The sequence below is a fragment of the Moschus berezovskii genome, chromosome 4 (genome assembly GCF_049115385.1).
Source record: "Moschus berezovskii isolate FMDL1 chromosome 4, NW_MosBer_1.0, whole genome shotgun sequence".
NCBI lineage: Eukaryota > Metazoa > Chordata > Mammalia > Artiodactyla > Moschidae > Moschus > Moschus berezovskii.
Window position 1 is genome coordinate 112242923 of NC_142463.1, and position 20382 is coordinate 112263304.

Genomic DNA, 20382 nt, shown 5'->3' on the forward strand with positions numbered 1-20382 from the left:
GACTTTAAGGAGAACTTTAAAATCTGAGAACATTTCCTGGCTATGATCAGAGGGAGCACTGACTATGGAAGGAATGGTTAGAGAGATGCCACATTGCTGGCTTTAAAGACAGAGGGATGGGACCATGAGCCATGGAAAGAGGTATCCTTTAGAAGCTGGAAAAGGCAAGGAAATATATTCTTCCCTGGAGCTTTCAGGAAAGAACTCTGTGGACACTTACTTTAGCCCCATGAGACCTGAGTTAGATGTCTGATTTACAGTAAGATAATTAACTGGTATTGCTTAAGCCCTTGTGGTTGTTTGCCACAGCAGCAGTAAAAAAAAATAGATGCAGGCACTGAAGACAGTCCTGTCTCATTTCACAGACGGGACACGGAAGCTCTGAGGGATTAAGTGACTGCCCAGGGCAATGGCTTCATTACTCAGATGATGCTGGGGCCATCCATAGAGAATGGAGAAAGCAGTTCTGCACCATAAACTTGAATTAATCCCAGTAATATAGCTGGGCATAACTCAAGAAGTCCAGTGATCCAGCACAAGGGGCATCTCTATGTCTGGTTGGCTCAGACACACTGATGGGGTGGAGACTGAGCCACACAAAGCAATCAACCACCAAAATCAAGGGTCCTTGGGTCTTACCTGTGAGTTTGTTCTCCTTCTTCACACTCCAGACTTCCGAGTACACCACCTCTCCTCTGTTAGGATTTACTTGGAGAAAAGTTGACACTTGAGAGGACTCTAAGATTCTTGCCCCCTTGTCTTGCTACTTCTTTGTCCCCCAGTCGTAGCTTATTCTCTAGAGGGAGCAGAGCCCTCTGAGCCTCTGCACTGCCCCTTCCTCATTTCCTGTCCCACCCCTTCCAAGACCCACCCTGGGGTCCCTGCCCAAATGGAGGGTCCTCAGTCCTCACCATTGCTGTATACTGGTTGCAGTTCTATCCAGTCTGGTACATTGTAGTAGGTGGACTCTTGGGGATCTGGGGCTGAAGGATTCCTATGAGAAAGAAACATTGATGTTTCCCAGAAATCCTGAAAAAGTAGTTCTAAGGATCATTCCCTGTTAGTAAGTCTTTATCACAAGATAGTTGCCAAGCCTGGAAACATAGATGAGTGTATAATAAACAGTCTATTGTTCAGTTCAGTTCAGTTTAGTCGCTCAGTCATGTCCGACTCTTTGCGACCCCATGAATCACAGCACGCCAGGCCTCCCTGTCCATCACCAACTCCTGGAGTTCACTCAAACTCACCTCCATCGAGTCGGTGATGCCATCCAGCCATCTCATTCTCTGGGACTATTAAATTATAAATCATAATATTAATCCAGACTTTATGGTATGTACCTGGTATGTACCAAGCACTGTGCTAGTACCTATAACAAAATTAAGTTGATTCTGTTTATTTCTCTATTTTATAGATGGGAAAAATGGAGGTTCTAACAGATGACTTGCTGAAGACTATATAACTAGAAAAGGAAAGAGCCAAGATTCAAATCTGGCTCCAAAGTCTATACTGTCAGAAAGGTTGGTATCTCAGAGAAATCCTTAATTAGAAAGGCTCAGAGGAACTCAGGATGGTTTGGATGTTGCTACCATGAGCTTGCCCAGGAATAGTTGTGGTGTGGCTCCTAAAGTCAACCTTGGGAATACAAGATGGCAGCCCCTTCTTCACAGGCCCCACCTCCTATTAGCAGAGAGGTGTCTCTGGATGGCCAAGTTGTGTGACTTCATCTTCTTGGCTGTCATCACAACAGATATTGGTTAGGCTGGACTGCTGCTGCTGCTAAGTCACTTCAGTCGTGTCCGACTCTGTGTGACCCCATAGAGAGCAGCCCACCAGGCTCCCACATCCCTGGGATTCTCCAGGCAAGAACACTGGAGTGGGTTGCCATTTCCTTCTCCAATGTGTGAAAGTGAAAAGTGAAAGTGAAGTCGCTCAGTCATGTCTGACTCGTAGTGACCCCATGGACTGCAGCCTACCAGGCTCCTCCGTCCATGGGATTTTCTAGGCAAGAGTACTGGAGTGGCTTGCCATTGCCTGGCCATGACCTAATCAGAGCTTTCCAGGCTTATTAACCTTAGAGCATGTTAGGAAATGGATGGATTCTGTGGTCATGGTGATCACTCATACACACTAGGCAACAGTGGACCAAGGATGTAAGTTTATAAATAAAAAGCAATTACTTATTGAAAGAAGAAAAATGAAGAAGGAAATGGCAGTATTCTTGCCTGGAGAAGTCCATGGACAGAGGAGCCTGGAGGGTTACAGTCCATGGGGTTGCAAAGAGTCAGACGCGACTGAGCATACAGGCATGGAAAAAAAAAATGGCCTGTTTAGCTAAGTTGGTGGGTGAGAAAGTCCGGAGAATTGCCTTGAGATAACCCAAGGGAGGTGGCAACGTGGAACTGGCATAACCAATTTCAGTGACATGAAGCAGTGACTGTGCTCTCAGCAGTGAAAATGAAAGTGTTAGTCCCTCAGTTGTGTCCCATTCTTTAAGACCCCATGGACTGTAGCATGCCAGGCTCCTCTGTCCTTGGAATTCTCCAGGCAAGAATACTGGAGTGGGTAGCTATTTCCTTCTCCAGGGGATCTTCCCAACCCAGGGATGAAATCCAGGTCTCCCACGTTGAGAGCAGATCCTTTACCATCTTAGCCACCAGGGAATCCCTGTTCTTAGCAGTAGCCAGATTCAACTTCATTTTTATACCCAGTGGGCATTTCATTAATCATATGGGAATACAGCCAGGCATTACCTGGAGGAGTCAAATGTAGGCTTTCCTCCTGAAAGAAAAGCAGAGAAGCATTGAGTCCAGGAAAAGGAAGACTTCACAAATCTTCCTATGAGCAGAGCTCATAGGAGGCTCATCTAGAACCTGCCAGAAGTCACTGTCACTAAAATGTGAACCCCTGCTTTTTTATTCTCAATGGAAGTGGCAGATTGGGCAAAAACTACTGATCCTGGCTTCCAGAAGTTTATAGCTACAATGCAAAAGGTAGCTCACAATCCATAATTGTTTAACCTGGAGTTTGTGAAGAACAACGGGCAAAAGCAGAATGTGGGAAAAGAGACTTATCTACCATGAAAGTACCATACATTTACAAAATTAACAAGTTATCAAAATTTCATATGATTTCTGTTCTTGCTCATATTTCTCAGAGTTTTTCATCTTCTATTCCTGTTCCTAGGGAGATACACTGCAATTTGTCACGCTGAATAAACTACATCTTGTAAAAGCAACTTCCACCCAAAAGGGCTGTTTTGGCAACTTGGCATTTGAAGAAGACAAATTCTGGAGGATCTAGAGGAGAAGGTAGGAGCTGTGGAATTGTGCAGAAAGGAGCTGCTGAGAGCTTGGGGGTGGTTCCAAAGGCAACATGAGCCTAAAGGAGCAGAGGTGGGAAGGACAGGGACTCAAGCGAAGGTTAGCCAGGGAATCACCCACCTGCTTTTCTCAGGAACCAGCAGTAGAACAGCAGTGCCACGGCAGCAATGGCCATCATGCTGAGCAGCCCCCCGGTGACACTGGTGGCAATAAGGTTGCTTTTACTCCCTGTCAGCCCTGAGGGGGAGAACACAGGCATGAGCCAGAGGGAGAGGCTTGTGGTCTTGAACTGCCTGACCCCTGAAGCTGATGCCTGGGAGAGAGGATGGACCAAGGAGAGCAGGACTCTTGAGATTAAGCATGTATAGATGTGGCACAGGAAATGGCTCTTCTCTTTGTGGGGAAGATTTTATCTGTGGCTGATGCGAGGGTTGAGGGTCAGGATGGATGATACTAACTGATGAGCATTAAATTCAATGGTCCTCTTTGGCTCTCCTTTCCCATCCAAAATATATGCTCTCAGAGACACTTCTGAAAATAACAACTTGGAATGCTTCCAGCTTTGTGCACTTGTTCCTGAGAGGCACCACCCTGGTCAAGTATTGAAAGGGCACTCAGAGCATCCTTGGAGGACATTTTTTGTCCTCCATGCCCTGTGGTCTGGGCATGGAAAACTTACCCATGACTGAAAGTGTCACTGCCTCACTGCGCTGGGGACCCAGGCCATTGTCAGCCTCACAGGAGTAGGTCCCAGAATGATCTGCAGTCAGCGAGAGGTTTAAGGACACGCCTTGTCCAGAGTGAGACATGCTGGTCTCCAGGGTGACATTATTGTGATAAAACCAGTACAGGATCGGGGGAGAGCCTCTCTGGGCCTCACAGTGAAGTTCTAATACATCTCCCACAACAACCTGGGCCCTGGCGGTCCTGAGGGTGAGGACAGGGTCAGACACTGGAACTGGGGGAAAACAAAAAGTCAATAGAAGGTCTTATTGCCAACCAACTTATAAAGGAATGAAAAATAATGTAAACAAATAATAAAAGTCAGTTTGAAACCTAGGAAAATGGGTTGAAAACATGTATGACAAACAAAGCTAGTGACGTGAATCCACAAACAGCTTTCAATGCACAAAAATATTCAACAGGAAAGTGTGAAAAGGCTATGAGCCACTAGAAACTTCAAATAGCCAATAAATATATATTATCTTCCTCATTACTGATTAACTGTTTACAAACAAAATACCCATCAGATTGGCAAAGATTAATACAGGCAGATAATTATGATGGAGTTGTGTATTAATAGGCACCTTGATAGGCTCTTGGTGGGAACGTGTATTTGAGACACTTTCTTGAATGGAGATTTGGCAGTATTTACCAAATTGAAAATGCACTTAAATTTTGATCCAGAAAATCTATGTATAAGACTATTTTCTTTAGGGCTACTAACATGACTAACATGGGAGAACAAGATGGCGGAGGAGTAGGTGGACGTGGAGTACATCTCTCCATGGATACATCAGGAATACACCTTCAAACACAGAAGTACACGCAGAACACCAGCTGAGAGAGGACCAGCAGAAATACCTGACCAGCAGAAAAGGATATATAGAACCACGTAAAACTCAGTAGGATGAAGGAACTAGGGGGGAAAACAGGAGTGTTACTAGGACTGGACCTGCCCTCCTAGGTGGGGGAACTGAAACAGCGGTCTGATCCCCACATTGGGGCAATGTCTGAGTTGGAGGAGAAACATTTAAGGCTGAGAGGGAAACAGCTGATCTGTGACAGCCTAAATGGAATGAGAATCAGACAGTCCTTGCCACAGCCATATATACCCTGGACAGGGACACAGGTTCCCTGGAAGGCACAGTAGCTGGGAGCTGAGTGTAGGGGTTGTGGAGCAATCCCAGGGCAAGGGCTGCTGTTGACTGTGGAAATACCGATCGAGGGGATATGAGGGAGGAGGTTGTGGTGGGAAATGCCTGTGGAGGAAAGCCAGGCAGCCATGGAAGCAAGAAGATACTGTTGAGTCACACTTAGGGGGTGGAGTCATCACCATACACTTTCTCTCCCTACATGCCAGCATCTGCAGCTAAACAGTAGAGAGGCTGGCCCATCAAGTGCCTGAGGAACTGAACTACAGAGTAGGACCCCATCCAGGGTGCCCCTTAAAATACCTGATGCACTGACCTACAGAGTAGGAACCCAGTCAAGGGGGGGCGCTCTATGTGCCAGCCACACCAAACAACAGAGAAGGACCCTAGGTAAGGCAGCCCTCTAAGTGCCTAAACAGGCGGAGCTATGGAGAAAGACTAGTCAAAGAGGTCTTCTGACCGCCAGCCACAAGAGGTCTAAAAAAAGACTCTGATAGGGCCATAACTCATGTGGTGGAGGCAATCCATGTCCCCTGCACACTTGGTGCCACCAGGGTCCCCACAAGTCAAGCAGCTGCACTCGACCCTCACTGGGGCAGAACTGTCATAGGCAAACAAACAAAAAAACTTGCATCTATGCACGCAGGGTTGCTTCAGTTGTGTCCAACTCTTTTCTGTCAGGGGGTTCTCCAGGCAAGAATACTGGAGCGTATCGGCCAATGCTGGTTGCCGTACCTTTCTAGAGCACTATATTTCCTGCTGCCATAGCTTCCAACTCCCCTGAGTACCTGGTGCTGCCAGAACCCCTGAAACCCAAGCAACTGCACCACCTCCACACCTAGCCCTCACTGGGGCAGGTCCAAGTCCTCCAGGGTAGCCTCAGGAACAAACCCCAGTGGATGACCCACATCAAAAGTGGAAATAAAGCCACAATTGAAACCCAGGGGCAGTGTGGCTAAGGAAGAAGACCCAAAACCTTCCCACCAGCTGTACAAGCTGCAGATTAAATCCATATGATCAACTAGGCAGACTCTGTGTCTATGGAATATATAAAAGGACATTGAGAGCACCCACAAAAGAAAACGCACTAGTTCTGATAGGTGTGGACATTGGAGGCAATAAAACACAGGAGTAGGACCATATTAGAATCCGAGCTGCCCCCACAACAGGTCCAGAGACCAGAACAGTGTTGGAGGGCATCCTAGGGAGGTGAGAAGAAAAAGATCTACAAAATCAACCTCAAACAATTAATAAAATAGCAATAGGAACATATATATCAATAATTACTTTAAATGTAAATGGATTAAATGTTCCCACCAAAAGACACAGACTGGCTGAATGGATTAAAAAAACAAGACCCATATAAATGCTGTCTACAAGAAATCCACCTCAGACCTAAAGACACTTGCAGACTGAAAGTGAAAAGATGGGAAAATATACTCCATGCAAATGGGAAGCAAAAGAAAGCTGGAGTAGCAAGACTCATATCAGAAAAAATAGAGTTTAAGATAAAGAAGATTACAAGAGATAAGAAAGGACACCACTTAATGATCAAGGGATCAATCCAAGAGGAAGACATAACAATTGTAAATATCTGTGCACAAAAATATAGGAGCACCTCAATACACAAGACAAACGCTAACATACATAAAAGGAGAAATTGACAGTAACACAATAATACTAGTAGATTTTAACACACACCTCACACCAATGGACAGATCATCAAAACATAAAATTAATAAGGAAACACAAGTCTTAAATGATACATTAGATGAGATGGGTCTCACAGATATCTTCAACACATTCCATCCAAATGCAGAATACACGTTCTTCTCAAATGCACATGGAACATTCTCCAGGATAGATCACATCTTGGGTCACAAATCAAACTTCAGTAAATTAAAGAAAATTGAAATCGTATCAAGTATCTTCTCTGACCACAGCACTATGAGACTAGGTCTCAATTACAAGAAAAAAAAAAAAAACTAAAAAACACAAACACATGGAGATTAAACAATACATTTCTAAATAACCAACAGGTTACTGAAGAAATAAAAAGGGAAATAAAAAAAATTCTAGAAATGAATGACAATGAAAACACGACAACTCAAAACGTATGGGATGCAGCAAAAGCTGTTCTAAGAGGGAAGTTTATAGCAATACAATCCTACCTCAGGAAACAAGAAAAACATCGAATAGACCACCTAACTTTATACCGAGTCAGACACGACTGAGCGACTGAACTGGGCTGAACTGAACTTTACACCTAAAATAACTGGAAAATGAAGAACAAAGAAACCCAAAGTTAGTAGAAGGAAAGAAATCATAAAGATCTGAGCAGAAATAAATGAAAAAGAAATGAAAGAAACAATAGTAAAGATTAATAAAACTAAAAGCTGGTTCTTTGAGAAGATAAACAAATTGACAAACCTTTAGCCAGACTAATCAAGAAAAAAGAGAGAAGAATCAAATCAACAAAATTAGAAATGAAAAAATAGAAGTTACAACAGAGAATGCAGAAATACAAAGGATTATAAGAGACAATTATGAACAACCATATGGCAGTAAAATGGATAGCCTGGGAGAAATGGACATATTCTTAGAAAAGTTCAATCTTCCAAGACTGAGCCAGGAAGAAATAGAAATTATGAACAATCCAATTACAAGTATTGAAATTGAAGCTGTGATCAAAAATCTCCCAAAAGCCTAGGACCAGGTAGCTTCACAGGAGAATTCTATCAAACATTTAGAAAAGAGCTAATGTTTATCCTTCTAAAACTCTTTCAAAATCTTGTAGAGGAAGGAACCCTTCCAAGATCATTCTGTGAGGCCACCATCACCCTGATGCCAAAACCAGACAAAGACAACACAGAGAAAGAAAACTACAGGCCAATATCACTGATGAACACAGATGCAAAAATCCTCAACAGAATTTTTGCAAACAGAATGCTGGGACACATCCAAAAGCTAACACACCACTATCAAGTTGGGTTTACTCCACGGATGCAAGGATTCTTCAATTTATGCAAATCAATCAATGTGATACACCATATTAACAAACTGAAAGATAAAAACCATATGATAATCTCAATAGAGGCAAAAAAAGCCTTTCACAAAATTCAGCATCTGTTTATGATTAAAATTCTTCAAAAACTGGCATAGAAAAAACCTACCTCAGTAAAGGCTATTTATGATAAGCCTACAGCAAACATTACTGTCAATGGTGAAAAACTGAAAGCATTCTCCCTAGATCAGGAACAAGACAAGAGTGTTCACTTTCACCACTATTATTCAACATAGTTCTGGAAGTCCTAGCTACAGCAATCAGAGAAGAAAAAGAAATAAAAGGAATCTAGATCAGAAAAGAAGAAGTAAAGCTCTCAATGTTTGCAGATGACATGATACTGTACATAGAAAACCTTAAGGACAGTATCAGAAAATTACTAGAGCTAATCAGTAAATTTTGCAAAGTTTCAGGATACAAAATCAATACACTGAAATCACTTGCGTTTCTATATACTAACAATGAAAAATTCAGAAAGAGAAATTAAGGAATCAATCCCATTCACCATTGCAACAAAAAGAATTAAATATCTAGGAATAAACTTACCTAAGGAGACAAATAACTGTACACAGAAAACTATAAGACACTAATGAAAGAAATCAAATATGGCATAAATAGATGGAGAGATAGTCCATGTACCTGGGTAGGAAGAATCAATATTGTGAAAATGACTATACTACCAAATGCAATCTACAGATTCAATGAGATCCCTATTAAAATGTCAATGGCATTTTTCACAGAACTAGAACAAAAAATTTCACAATTCATATGGAAACACAAAAGACCCCAAATAGTCAAAATAGTCTCAAGAACGAATGGAGCTGGTGGAATCAACCTTCCTGACTTTGGATTATACAACAAAGCTACAGTCATCAAGATAATACGGTACTGGCACAAAAAAATATACAGACTAATGGAACAAGATAGAAAGCCTAGACATAAACCCATGCACCTATGGGTACCTTATTTTTGACAAAGGAGGCAAGAATATACAATGGGGCAAAGACAGCCCCATTCAATAAATGGTGCTGGGAAAACTGGACAGCTACATGTAAAGGAATGAAACGAGAGCACTTCCTAACACCATACACAAAGATAAACTCAAAATGGATTACAGACATAAATGTAAGACCAGAAACTATAAAACTCTGAGAGAAAAACATAGAACACTTGGTGACATAAATCAAAGCAAGATCCTCTATAACCCACCTCCTAGAGTAATGGAAATAAAAATAAAAGTAAACAAGTGGGACTTGATTAAACTTAAAAGTTTTGCACAGCAAAGGAAGCTATAAGCAAGGTGAAAAGACAACCTTCAGAATGGGAGAAAATAATGACAAATGAAACAACTGAGAAGGGATTAATTTCCAAAATATAAAAGCAGTTCATACAATTCAATACCAGAAAAACAACCAACCCAATTAAAAAGTGGGAAAAAGACCTAAACAGACATTTTCCCAAAGACATACAGATGGCTAACAAACACATGAAAAGATGTTTAGTATTCCTCACTATTAGAGAAATGCAAATCAAAACTACAGTGAGATATCACCGCAAACCAGTCAGAATGGCTGTCGTCCAAAAGTTTACAAACAATGAATGCTGGAGAGGCTGTGGAGAAAAGGGAATGCTGTTGCACTGTTGGTGGGAATGTAAACTGATACAGCTGCTGTGGAAGACGGTATGGAGATTCCTTAAAAAACTAGGAATAAAACAACTGCATGACCCAGCAATCCCACTCCTATGCATATACTCTGAGGAAATCAAAAATTGAAAAAGACACATGTATCCCATTGTTCATTGCAGCACTATTTACAATAGCTAGAACATGGAAGCAATCTAGATGTCCATGGACAGATGAATGGATAAAAAAGTTGTGGTACATATACACAATGGACTATTACTCAGTCATAAAAAGGAATGCATTTGAGTCATTTCTAATGAGGTGGATGAACCTAGAACCTATTAAACAGAGTGAAGTAAGTCAGACAGAGAAAGATAAATATTGTATTCTAATGCATATATACATAATCTAGAAAAATGGTACTGAGTAATTTATTTACAGGGCAGCAGTGGAGAAACAGACATAGAGAACAGACTTAGGGGCGTGGGGAGAGGGGAGGAGAGGGTGAGATGAATGGAAAGAATAACATGGAAACTCACATTACCATATGCAAAATAGATCGCCAACAGGAATTTGCTGTATGGCTCAGGAAATTCAAACTGGGGCTCTGTATCAACTTAGAGGGGTGGGATGGGGAGGGAGATGGGAGGGAGGTTCAAAAGGGAGGGGATATATGTGTACCTATGGCTGATTCATGTTGAGGTTTGACAGAAAACAACAAAATTCTGTAAAGCAATTATTCTTCAATCAATCAGTCAATAATTTTTTTTAAAAAGCACAACTAACACATCATTGTAAAATAACTATAGTTTAGAAAAGGAGAGATTCCTTGGTGATGACAGTGGTTGAGAATCTATCTGCTAACATAGAGGATACGGGTTTGATCCCTGGTTGGGAAAGGTTACACATGCCATGGAGTGAGTGAGCCCGTGCACCACAACTCCTGAAGCCTGCGTGCTCTAGAGCCTGTGCTCTGCAACAGAACAGGTCACCACAATGAGAGCCCCCACACAGCAACTAGAGAGTAGCCCTTGTTTGCTGCAACTAGAGCCCACACACAGCAACAAAGACCCAGCACAGCCAAAGATACATAAATAAACAAGTAATTTTACAAAAGGATTTGCAAATATAGCTGCACAAATATTTCTGTTGTAGATTTTTTGTAATTGCTAAAAACTAGAGACAATCTAATCAACTCACTTATAAAACATGAAAGATATCCAAAATAAATTTTTAAGTAAAAAATGCAAGCTGCATAACTATACATGTAGTATGATTCTACTTGTAAAATTTCTATGCCTTTATATTTTAATATTTCTAGAAAAAAATACACCAGCAAGTACTGACAGTGGTTATGTCTTGGAAGCATGTAGGTATGAAAGTGTGTGCATGCAGTTAGAAAGAGAACTTTACTTTTCATATTGTCCCTTTTGTACAATTTGATTTCTTTTTATCATGAAGGTTTATGTATTCTTTCAAATAATAAATTATTAAAAAGTCGTGTTAAAACATGAGATCTCATCAAAGAATGAGAGGTGTCATAATGTAGATTTACATTAAGAGTTGGATAGGCTCGTTTTTCAACCTGGCTTTACATTGTTAACTGTGACTGTAAGCTAATTACTTCCCCTCTCTAAGCTTCAGTTTCCTCTCCTGTAAACTGAAGATAAAAAATGATCTCGTTTATAATTCAGTTCTTCATCTTAAAGATTAAAGGAGATGTGTGAGGCATATTTATCCCTGGTAGTGAAAGAAGCTCAAGAGTAGAGGCTCGTTGGGAGTCAATGAAAGAAAAACCTGGCCCAACATTTTTGGAGCAGAGAAACCTATACTTAGAATTCTTCAGTTTCCCTTTTGTATCATATTTGTAGATCAAAATGCAGTCTATGTTCTTAAAAACCTTCTTTGCATTTTTACTGAGGTTTTTTTTTTGTTTATTTTTTTAATCGCATTCAAGAAGGCTTCTTTAACGGTGCTGCTGGGAAAGCCGAGGCTCCTAAACAGTAACCACAGTAAGGAGCCCAGACTTCAGTTAGAGGTTCTGTGGGCAGGAAGTGCGGTGGGCTGTTGCCCAGCAAACAGTAGTCCTGGAGCTCCGTTTCGGAGGCCGGGGAGAGAAGACAGACAGTCCTTGGTTGTGGTGCTTGTGGGCAGGACCAACTCACCTCTGACGTTGAGAGACACTGCCTCACTACGCTGGACCCCCAAGCCGTTGTCAGCCTCACAGGAGTAGTTTCCAGAATTTTCTGCGGTCAGGGAGAGGTTGAAGGATGTTCCTCCTCCAGAGAGGCTCGAGCAGCTCCCCAGGGCGACATCCTCAATATAAAACTTGTACTGGATGGGAGGAGAGCCTCTCTGTGTCTCACAGTGAATTTCCAGTACGTCCCCCACCACAGCCTGGACCCTGGGAGTCCTGAGGGTGAGGACAGGGCGAGACACTGGAGCTGAGGGAAGAAAAAGGGTTAACCATCATTTCCTATTGTTTAGATGTGTTCCACCATAGAAAAGACATCTCAAACAGAAAAATAAAATATCTGTCTCAGTTTTTAATAACCTGTGCTATCACTAAGAACTGAGTTATAATTTCTTCAAATCTGAAGAAATAGTATCACTTGGGTAGTGTTTTTACATATATATATATATATATATGGTGTTATATAGTTTGGAATACTTAATCAGTTCAGTTCAGTCACTCAGTTGTGTCCAACTCTTTGCTACCCTGTGGACTGCAGCACGCCAGGCCTCCCTGTCCATCACCAACACCTGGAGTTCACTCAAACTCATGTCCATCGAGTCAGTGATGCCATCCAACCATCTCATCCTCTGTCATCCCCTTCTCCTGCCTTCAATCTTTCCCAGCATCAGGGTCTTTTCTAATGAGTCAGTTCTTCACGTCAGGTGGCCAAAGCATTAGAGCTTGAGCCTCAGCATCAGTCCTTCCAATTCAGGACTAATCTCCCTTAGGATGGACTGGTTGAATCTCCTCGCAGTCCAAGGGACTCTCAAGAATCTCCTCCAACATCATAGTTCAAAAACATCAATTTTTCAGTGCTCAGCTTTCTTTATAGTCCAACTCTCACATCCATACATGAATGCTGGAAACACTATAACTTTGACTAGACAGACCTTTGTTGGCAAAGTAATGTCTCTGTTTTTTAATATGCTGTCTAGGTTTGTCATAGTTTTTCTTCCAAGGAGCAAGTGTCTTTTAATTTCATGGCTGCAGTCACCATCTTCAGTGATATTGGAGCCTGAGAAAATAAAGTCTCTCACTGTTTCCATTGTTTCCCCATCTATTTGCCATGAAGTGATGGGACCAGATACCATGATCTTAGTTTTCTGAATGTTGAGTTTTAAGCCAGCTTTTTCACTCTCCTCTTTCACTTTCATCAAGGGGCTCTTTAGTTCCTCTTCACTTTCTTCCATAAGGGTGGTGTCATCTGCATATCTAAGGTTATTGGTATTTCACACTGATCATAGCAAACACCCTCTTCCAACAATACAAGAGACAACTCTATACATGGACACCACTAGATGGTCAATACTGAAATCAGGTTGATTATATTCTTTGCACCTGAAGATGAAGAAGCTCTCTACAGTCAGCAGAAACAAGACCAGGAGCAGACTGTGCCTCAAATCATGAACTCCTTATTGCAAAATTCAAAGTTAAATTGAAGAAAGTAAAGGAAAACCACTAGACCATTTATATATGACCTAAATCAAATCCCTTACGATTACATAGTGGAAGTGACAAATAGATTCAAGGGATTAGATCTGATAGACAGAGTGCCTGAAGAACTATGAATGAAGGTTTGTAACATTGTACAGGAGGCGGTGATCAAAAGCATTTCCAAGAAAAAGAAATGAAAAAGGCAAAATGATTGTGTGAGGAGACCTTACAAATAGCTGAGAAAAGAAGAGAAGTGAAAGGCAAGGATAAAAGGAAAGATATATCCAGCTGAATGCAGGCTTCCAAAGAATAGCAGGGAGTATTTAATAAACAATCTCAAAAATGTTTGAGGAATCTGAAAACAAAGATTAAATTGAAACTCAAGTATCAGAGTAGGCAAAAGAAGTAATCAGTTCAATAGAAAATGAGGAACAAGGAAGATTGTTGCTTACATAGCCAGGGATGTAATTGAGCCTTAGCTGCATCAAAAATAAGGCCCAAAAGAGAATAGATATTGATCAAATTATTGGCTCATTTTTATATTTATTCATCTATCAGAAATTAATTAAGCAATTAATAAGTCTTAGGAACTGGACAGTATGTTGGGGATTCAATAGTTAGAAAGACACAGGCCCTCCTCTCATGAAGACTACAATCTGGATGAGATGTTAAGGAGCAATTAAATAAAAATACAAATATAGAACATTAATATAAAGAATAGGATGCTATGAAATGTATAGTACTGGGGCTTGATCTAGTATGGGTTAGTCAGGGAATACTTCCTCACAAAGTGACATTTGGATTAATCAGGTGAAGAAGGGAATGAAGATTGCAGATGTGGGGAAACTGTATGGGCAAAGGTCCTGAGATGGTAAAAATGTTGGAGCTTTGTGTTATTGAAGCAAGGTAACAGCAGCATTATGGGAAGCATTTGAAGAGTGCCAAGAAATAGGAGGCTGAAGAGCTAGGCAGAGCTTCACAAGCCTTGGTATGGATTTTGATCCTTCTTCACAGAGCGATGGGAAGTCTCAAGTGTCTCTCTACAGAGGCATGTGATGATCAAACCTGTCTTTAAAAAAAAAAAAAAAGACAATTCTGATCTCAGTGTGTAAAATAGATCATAATGGCACAAAATTGGAGTGGAAAGGTTATTAGAAGTGGAGTGGAGTAGTGGCATTGCAGTAATTGAAATGACGGTCGATAGAACTATGACAGTAGCAGTAAAGATAGAAAATAAAAGATCTGAGAAATATTTAGAAAAAATAAAAGCAACTGGACTTAATGATTCACTGGCTATGGAGAGCAAGGGAGAGAAACATCAAGGAAGACTCCTGGATTTTTGCCTTGTGTATCTGAATAAATGGAGGTATCTTTCACAGAAGTGGGGATACTTGAAGGAGGACCAGGCCTAGGGGGAGTTCCATGCCTTTTAGAGGTGTTCCAGGTCATGAACTTTTAAGAGATATGGCATAAGCATGTACTCACGTGGGAGGTTTTGTAGTTAAAAGTTTAAAAATCACTTATATAGATGACATTCCCAGGATCATCCAGAGAAAAAACGTATTAATATATAAGACAAGAGGATACATGGCAGACAAAGTTCTGGAACACACCAACGCTTAGTTCATCTATAAGGTGAGGAGCTAGTGAAGGAGACTGAGAAGGAGTGGCAGAGAGAGGAGATCCAGGAGACAGTGAAGTCGTTGAAGACAAGGAAGGGATGGTTTCCAGAAGAATAAAAAGATAAATAACATGGACTATTTCTGAGAGATCAAGTAAGGTGAGGATTGGAAAATGGCCATTGGATTTAAAGACATGGAGGTCATTGGTGACCTTTGTAAGAATAATTTTGCTATAAAGTTCAGAAGAAACCAAGGTTTAATCCTAGTGGATAATAAGGAAATGGAGGCAAACTGTGCAATTGATCCTTCTTTTGGAAATTTAGTCATAAGAGAACAGTCGCTGGAGGGATGTGTACTCGGTTGCTCAGCCGTGTCCTGCTCTGTGGTCCCATGGACTGTAGCCTGCCAGGCTCCTCTGTACATAGAATTTCCCAGGCAAGAATGCTGGAATGGGTTGCTATTTCCTACTATAGAGGATCTTCCTGACCCAGGGACCAAACTCACGTCTTTCATGTCTCTTGCATCAGCAGGCAGATTCTTTACCACCTGGGAAGCCCAACTGGAGGCATAAATGAGATCAAATGGGTTTTCCCCCCCTTAGACATGGGGGAGATATAGCATGTTAAACTCAATAGGAAGGATCCTATAGAGCAACTGTTAAGGGATGTAAGAGAGAAAGTTGTTCAAATTGTCTGAGAATGCAAGCAAGGATGGAATCTATTATAGAAATGAGATGGTGATTTTCACCTTTTATAGGAAGCAGTCTTCTATTCTGTACCTTAGGAAGAGGAAGGATAAGTTACTGGATGGATACAAAGACAAACACCCAATAGGGTGGTTGGGAGCCAAGGGTGTGAGTGTCTGGGAAGAAGTAAAGGTGTTAATGAACTGGGAGTTCTGCTAAGGTCTGAGGACAATAGTGATTAGAGGAGTTGAAGAAACAAGCAGAAGGATAGAAGGCTGTGGTCAGGCAATTGGAGTAGTGTGTGTACAGGGGAGTGGATGAGAGCTGTGGAGGGGATGACAAACCATGGTTTTGAGTGGGTCATCCATGCGGACATTACGGTCATAGAACGATGGCAGAGCGTGTAGTGGAAGTCTGTGAGAATGGTGTCAAGCTTGCACTGAAAGTGGGCGTGACTAGGAGGTCAGCCCATGATGGCCACGTGGGAGAGAGTGCTACTGCTGAATGACAGGTAAGAGAGAATTCAGGAGAATGATGTTGAGAAGCCTTTTAGCAGGACGTCAGGGTGGGGATCTGAGTTGTCCTGGGACAGTAGCAGGAGAGGATAGAGCAAAATTCATGAGCCCATGAAAGAGAGAGTTACCCTTTATATTGATTGACAGATAGAGGAAACCCCAACTAAATCTCTTCTGAGACAGGTTGAACTTTATAACTTCTTTTAAACTTTTTTTGCTGATCATTGTTGGCCAGGATACAACTTGCATTTTAAAAGCCTTTATTCCTACGTTAGGATACTTTGGGTCACAATGGCTTCAGTGTTGCTACCAGGAGAGGCAAAGAAAGCAAAGGGAAGGCTCAAGTTCCTAAAAATGTAGAATACAGAACTCTCAGATGGAGGCTGTGTAGACAGCAGGCTAGCAATGATGTCCCGCAGCAAATGGCCCTGGGGGACCTTCAGTCTCGGCTACTAGGAAAGGTGGGGGAGATGGTCTGTCTCTGGTTGTGCTGTAGTTGGGTCCACTTACCTCTGACACTGAGTAACACTGTGTCACTGCGCTGGACCCCCTGGCCATTGTTGGCCTCACAGGAGTAGTTCCCAGAATGCTCTGTCTTCAGAATGAGGTTGAAGGAAGCACCCCCTCCAGAGGGACTTGAGCTGCTCCCGAAGGTGACATCCTCATGATAAAACTGGTACAGGATCGGGGGAGAGCCTCTCTGGGCCTCACAGTGAAGCTCCACCGTGTCCCCCACCACAGCCTGGCCCCTGGGAGCCCTGAGCGTGAGAACAGGGCGAGATACTGGAACTGAAAGCAAAGATGAGTTAGCTGATGTCAGGGTCTTTTCCCATTTCCTCTATTTTTGTTTTCCAGAGGCTACCTCTGCTGATAATTTGGTGACACTTTCTAGACCTTTTCTATGTGTAAGAACACTCAGCCTTATCAACACAAATAAATGCATAAAAAACCCACGTATATGTATGGGAGCACAAGACACATACTGGTCTGCAAGCTGATTTTCCCAATTAGCAAAATATCACGACCACCATTCTATCTCACTCACTTAAAAAATCAGTTTTATTGAGGTATAACTGACATGCATAAAAAGCAACTCTTTTAAATTTAAAATTTGATATTTTAAGTAAATATTTCTTGGTTATTTGTGTGAATTTACTGTAACACACTTAAGCAATTCCCCATCATGGAACTTTAGGTTGTTATCGTTTTCTAATTCTGAATAAGGCTCCATACACAATTCTGTATATATATCATTGTGCTTTGTCAATACATTTCTTAGGATGAATTCTTACAAGTGGGATTTCTGGAACGGAGATATAAGCATTCAAATAATGATATATAATGCTACATTGTTCCTCAAAAAGTTTCAACCAATTTGCGCTTACACTTATGGTTTATAAGAGTCTCCTTCCCCCACTCTGTGACCAATTACAGTCACATAAACACAGACTTATTTTCCTTATTATTTCTATTTTCTTAGTCTTAAACTTTACAGTTGTTTGTCTGAAGAATTTACTTATTCTGTCCTATGGGAACCTTATACTTTACTGATTTTTTATGGACTGCTAGTGAACTATAATCCATTAATGATAAGTTGCAGTCTATAAAAGTATTCAGAAATTATTTGCAAAATGAAAACTTTTAAATCTGTCATTAATTTTTCTAAATTACCAAATGAAGTTTTGTCCTCCATTATGAAATAAGAAGAAAATTGGTTTTTTTCTTTCCTCTATTCCCTCTGACTGATTTTTCTTTGTTACATGTATTTTTAACTGTTTTCAGTTCAGGTAAGTTCAGTCACTCAGTTGTGTCCAATTCTTTGTGACCCCATGGACTGCAGCACACCAGGCCTCCCTGTCCATCACCAACTCCCAGAGCTCGTTAAACCCATGTCCATCGAGTCAGTGATGCCATCCAACCATCCCATCCTCTGTTGTCCCCTTCTCCTCCTGCCTTCAATCTTTCCCAGCATCAGGGTCTTTTCCAATGGAGTCAGTTCTTCTCATCAAGTGGCCAAATTTCTAGAGTTTCAGCTTCAGAGTCAGTCCTTCCAATGAATGTTCAGGACTGATCTCCTTTAGGATGGACTGGTTGGATCTCCTTACAGTCCAAGGGACTCTCAAAAGTTTTCTCCAACACCACAGTTCAAAAGCATCAATTCTTTGGTGCTCAGCTTTCATTATGGTCCAACTCTCACATTCATACACAACTACTGGATAAAACAGCTTTGACTAGATTGACCTTTGTCACCTTTTATTGTTTTAACACTTATAATATTGCTTTCTATTCTGTAGCCATAACTCTCATATTGCCTAGCCTTTGTTTTTATGTCTGAATCAGTGATTTTCAACATTGTACAATATTTTCAACTGAGGATTTGTGTTATTTTTTTAAAAAAAAAGAATTATGAGGCCTCATCTGAAAGATTCTGAACTAAATTGGTCTGGAGAGAACTTAGTAAAATATCTTTATAAATATTCCTAGGTGACTCTTTTTAAATTTAATTTTTAATTGGAGGATAATTACTTTATAATTGGAGGATATTTACTTTATAAGAACTTTGATCGTTCTTCCATACATCAACATCAGGCTAATACTCAGCCAAGGCTGAGACCTACTGATGTGAATAGATCCAGTATTCACTTTTCACATCACAGTTTCTTCATTTTGAGTCTTTTATATTGATTCTTATCTCTGCTGGGCTAGAGTTTGCCATCAAATAATTTTTCAAGAGGGGTTAATGGGTACTAAGTTCTTTGAATCCTTGTACATTTGAAAATGTCTTTTGATCTGATATAAAATTCTCAATTCTCATTTCTTCTCTGAAACTGTGTCTGAACATTGTTTCTCTCTTTTAGTACTGACTTCTATGTAAAGTCTAAGACCACTTAATATTTTTCTTTCTGAGATGACTGGGTTTTTGTTTTGTTTTTTGCCATGATCACACACACACACATACTCGTGCATGTGTATATTTTTAGCCTTGAAAAGCAATAACCTCATCAGGATATGTCTTTTAATCTATATATTCCAGTTTTCTTCAAGTCAAGAAATTTTTAAATTAAATCTTTGAGTTTTGTTTCTCTCTTTAGACAACAAATGTTCGTCTAGTCAAGGCCATGGTTTTTCCAGTGGTCATGTATGGATGTGAGAGTTAGACTGTGAAGAAAGCTGAGCACTGAAGAATTGATGCTTTTGAACTGTGGTGTTGGAGAAGACTCTTGAGAGTCCCTTGGACTGCAAGGAGATCCAACCAGTCCATCCTAAAGGAGACAAGTCCTGGGTGTTCACTGGAAGGACTGATGCTGAGGCTGAAACTCCAATACTTTGGCCACCTCATGTGAAGAGTTGACTCATTTGAAAAGACCCTGATGCTGGGAGGGATTGGGGGCAGGAGGAGAAGGGGACAACAGAGGATGAGATGGCTGGATGGCATCACTGACTCGATGGACATGAGTTTGGGTGAACTCTGGGAGTTGGTGATGGACAGGGAGGCCTGGTGTGCTGCGATTCATGGAGTCACAAAGAGTCGGACATGACTGAGTGACTGAACTGTACTGAACTGAACTTAGACACTTAATTATCCACACTTGTGGTCTTCATTGTCTGATCTCCATATTTTAATTTCTTCTTTATTTTGCCTTTTTCTGTGTCTTTCTACCTTGGGTTCCATATAATTTTCTCATACCAACTCCATTCTATTAACAGATTTCAGAAGTATGCATTCTATTCTTATTCCTTCAGCTTTGGATTTTATTTCTAAAATAGCTTTACCTTGCTTATAGTTTCCTTTGCTGTGCAGAAGCTTTTAATTTTAATTAGGTCCCATTTGTTTATTTTTGCTTTTATTTCCAATATTCTGGGAAGTGGGTCATGGAAGATCCTGCTGTGATTTATGTCGGACAGTGTTTTGCCTATGTTCTCCTCTAGGAGTTTTATAGTTCTGGTCTTATGTTTTCTTTGGTTTTACTCCTGAGCTCTGATATATATATATATATATATATT

At 40.9% G+C, this 20382-nt stretch overlaps 1 protein-coding gene across 4 annotated transcripts in view; it reads right to left on the reverse strand.

The window, feature by feature from the left end:
- Nucleotides 1-20382, reverse strand: part of FCRL5 (Fc receptor like 5) — a 57480-nt gene that overhangs the window by 2152 nt on the left and 34946 nt on the right. For all 4 annotated transcript variants that reach the window (XM_088835913.1, XM_088835911.1, XM_088835912.1 and 1 more), the window contains 7 exons: nucleotides 16888-17166; nucleotides 12051-12329; nucleotides 4003-4281; nucleotides 3444-3560; nucleotides 2754-2781; nucleotides 912-994; nucleotides 640-708 (listed from right to left, as the gene is read on the reverse strand). In XM_088835913.1, the coding sequence (XP_088692039.1) occupies nucleotides 640-708; nucleotides 912-994; nucleotides 2754-2781; nucleotides 3444-3560; nucleotides 4003-4281; nucleotides 12051-12329; nucleotides 16888-17166 (1134 nt within the window). The remainder of the gene's footprint in view (nucleotides 1-639; nucleotides 709-911; nucleotides 995-2753; nucleotides 2782-3443; nucleotides 3561-4002; nucleotides 4282-12050; nucleotides 12330-16887; nucleotides 17167-20382) is intronic.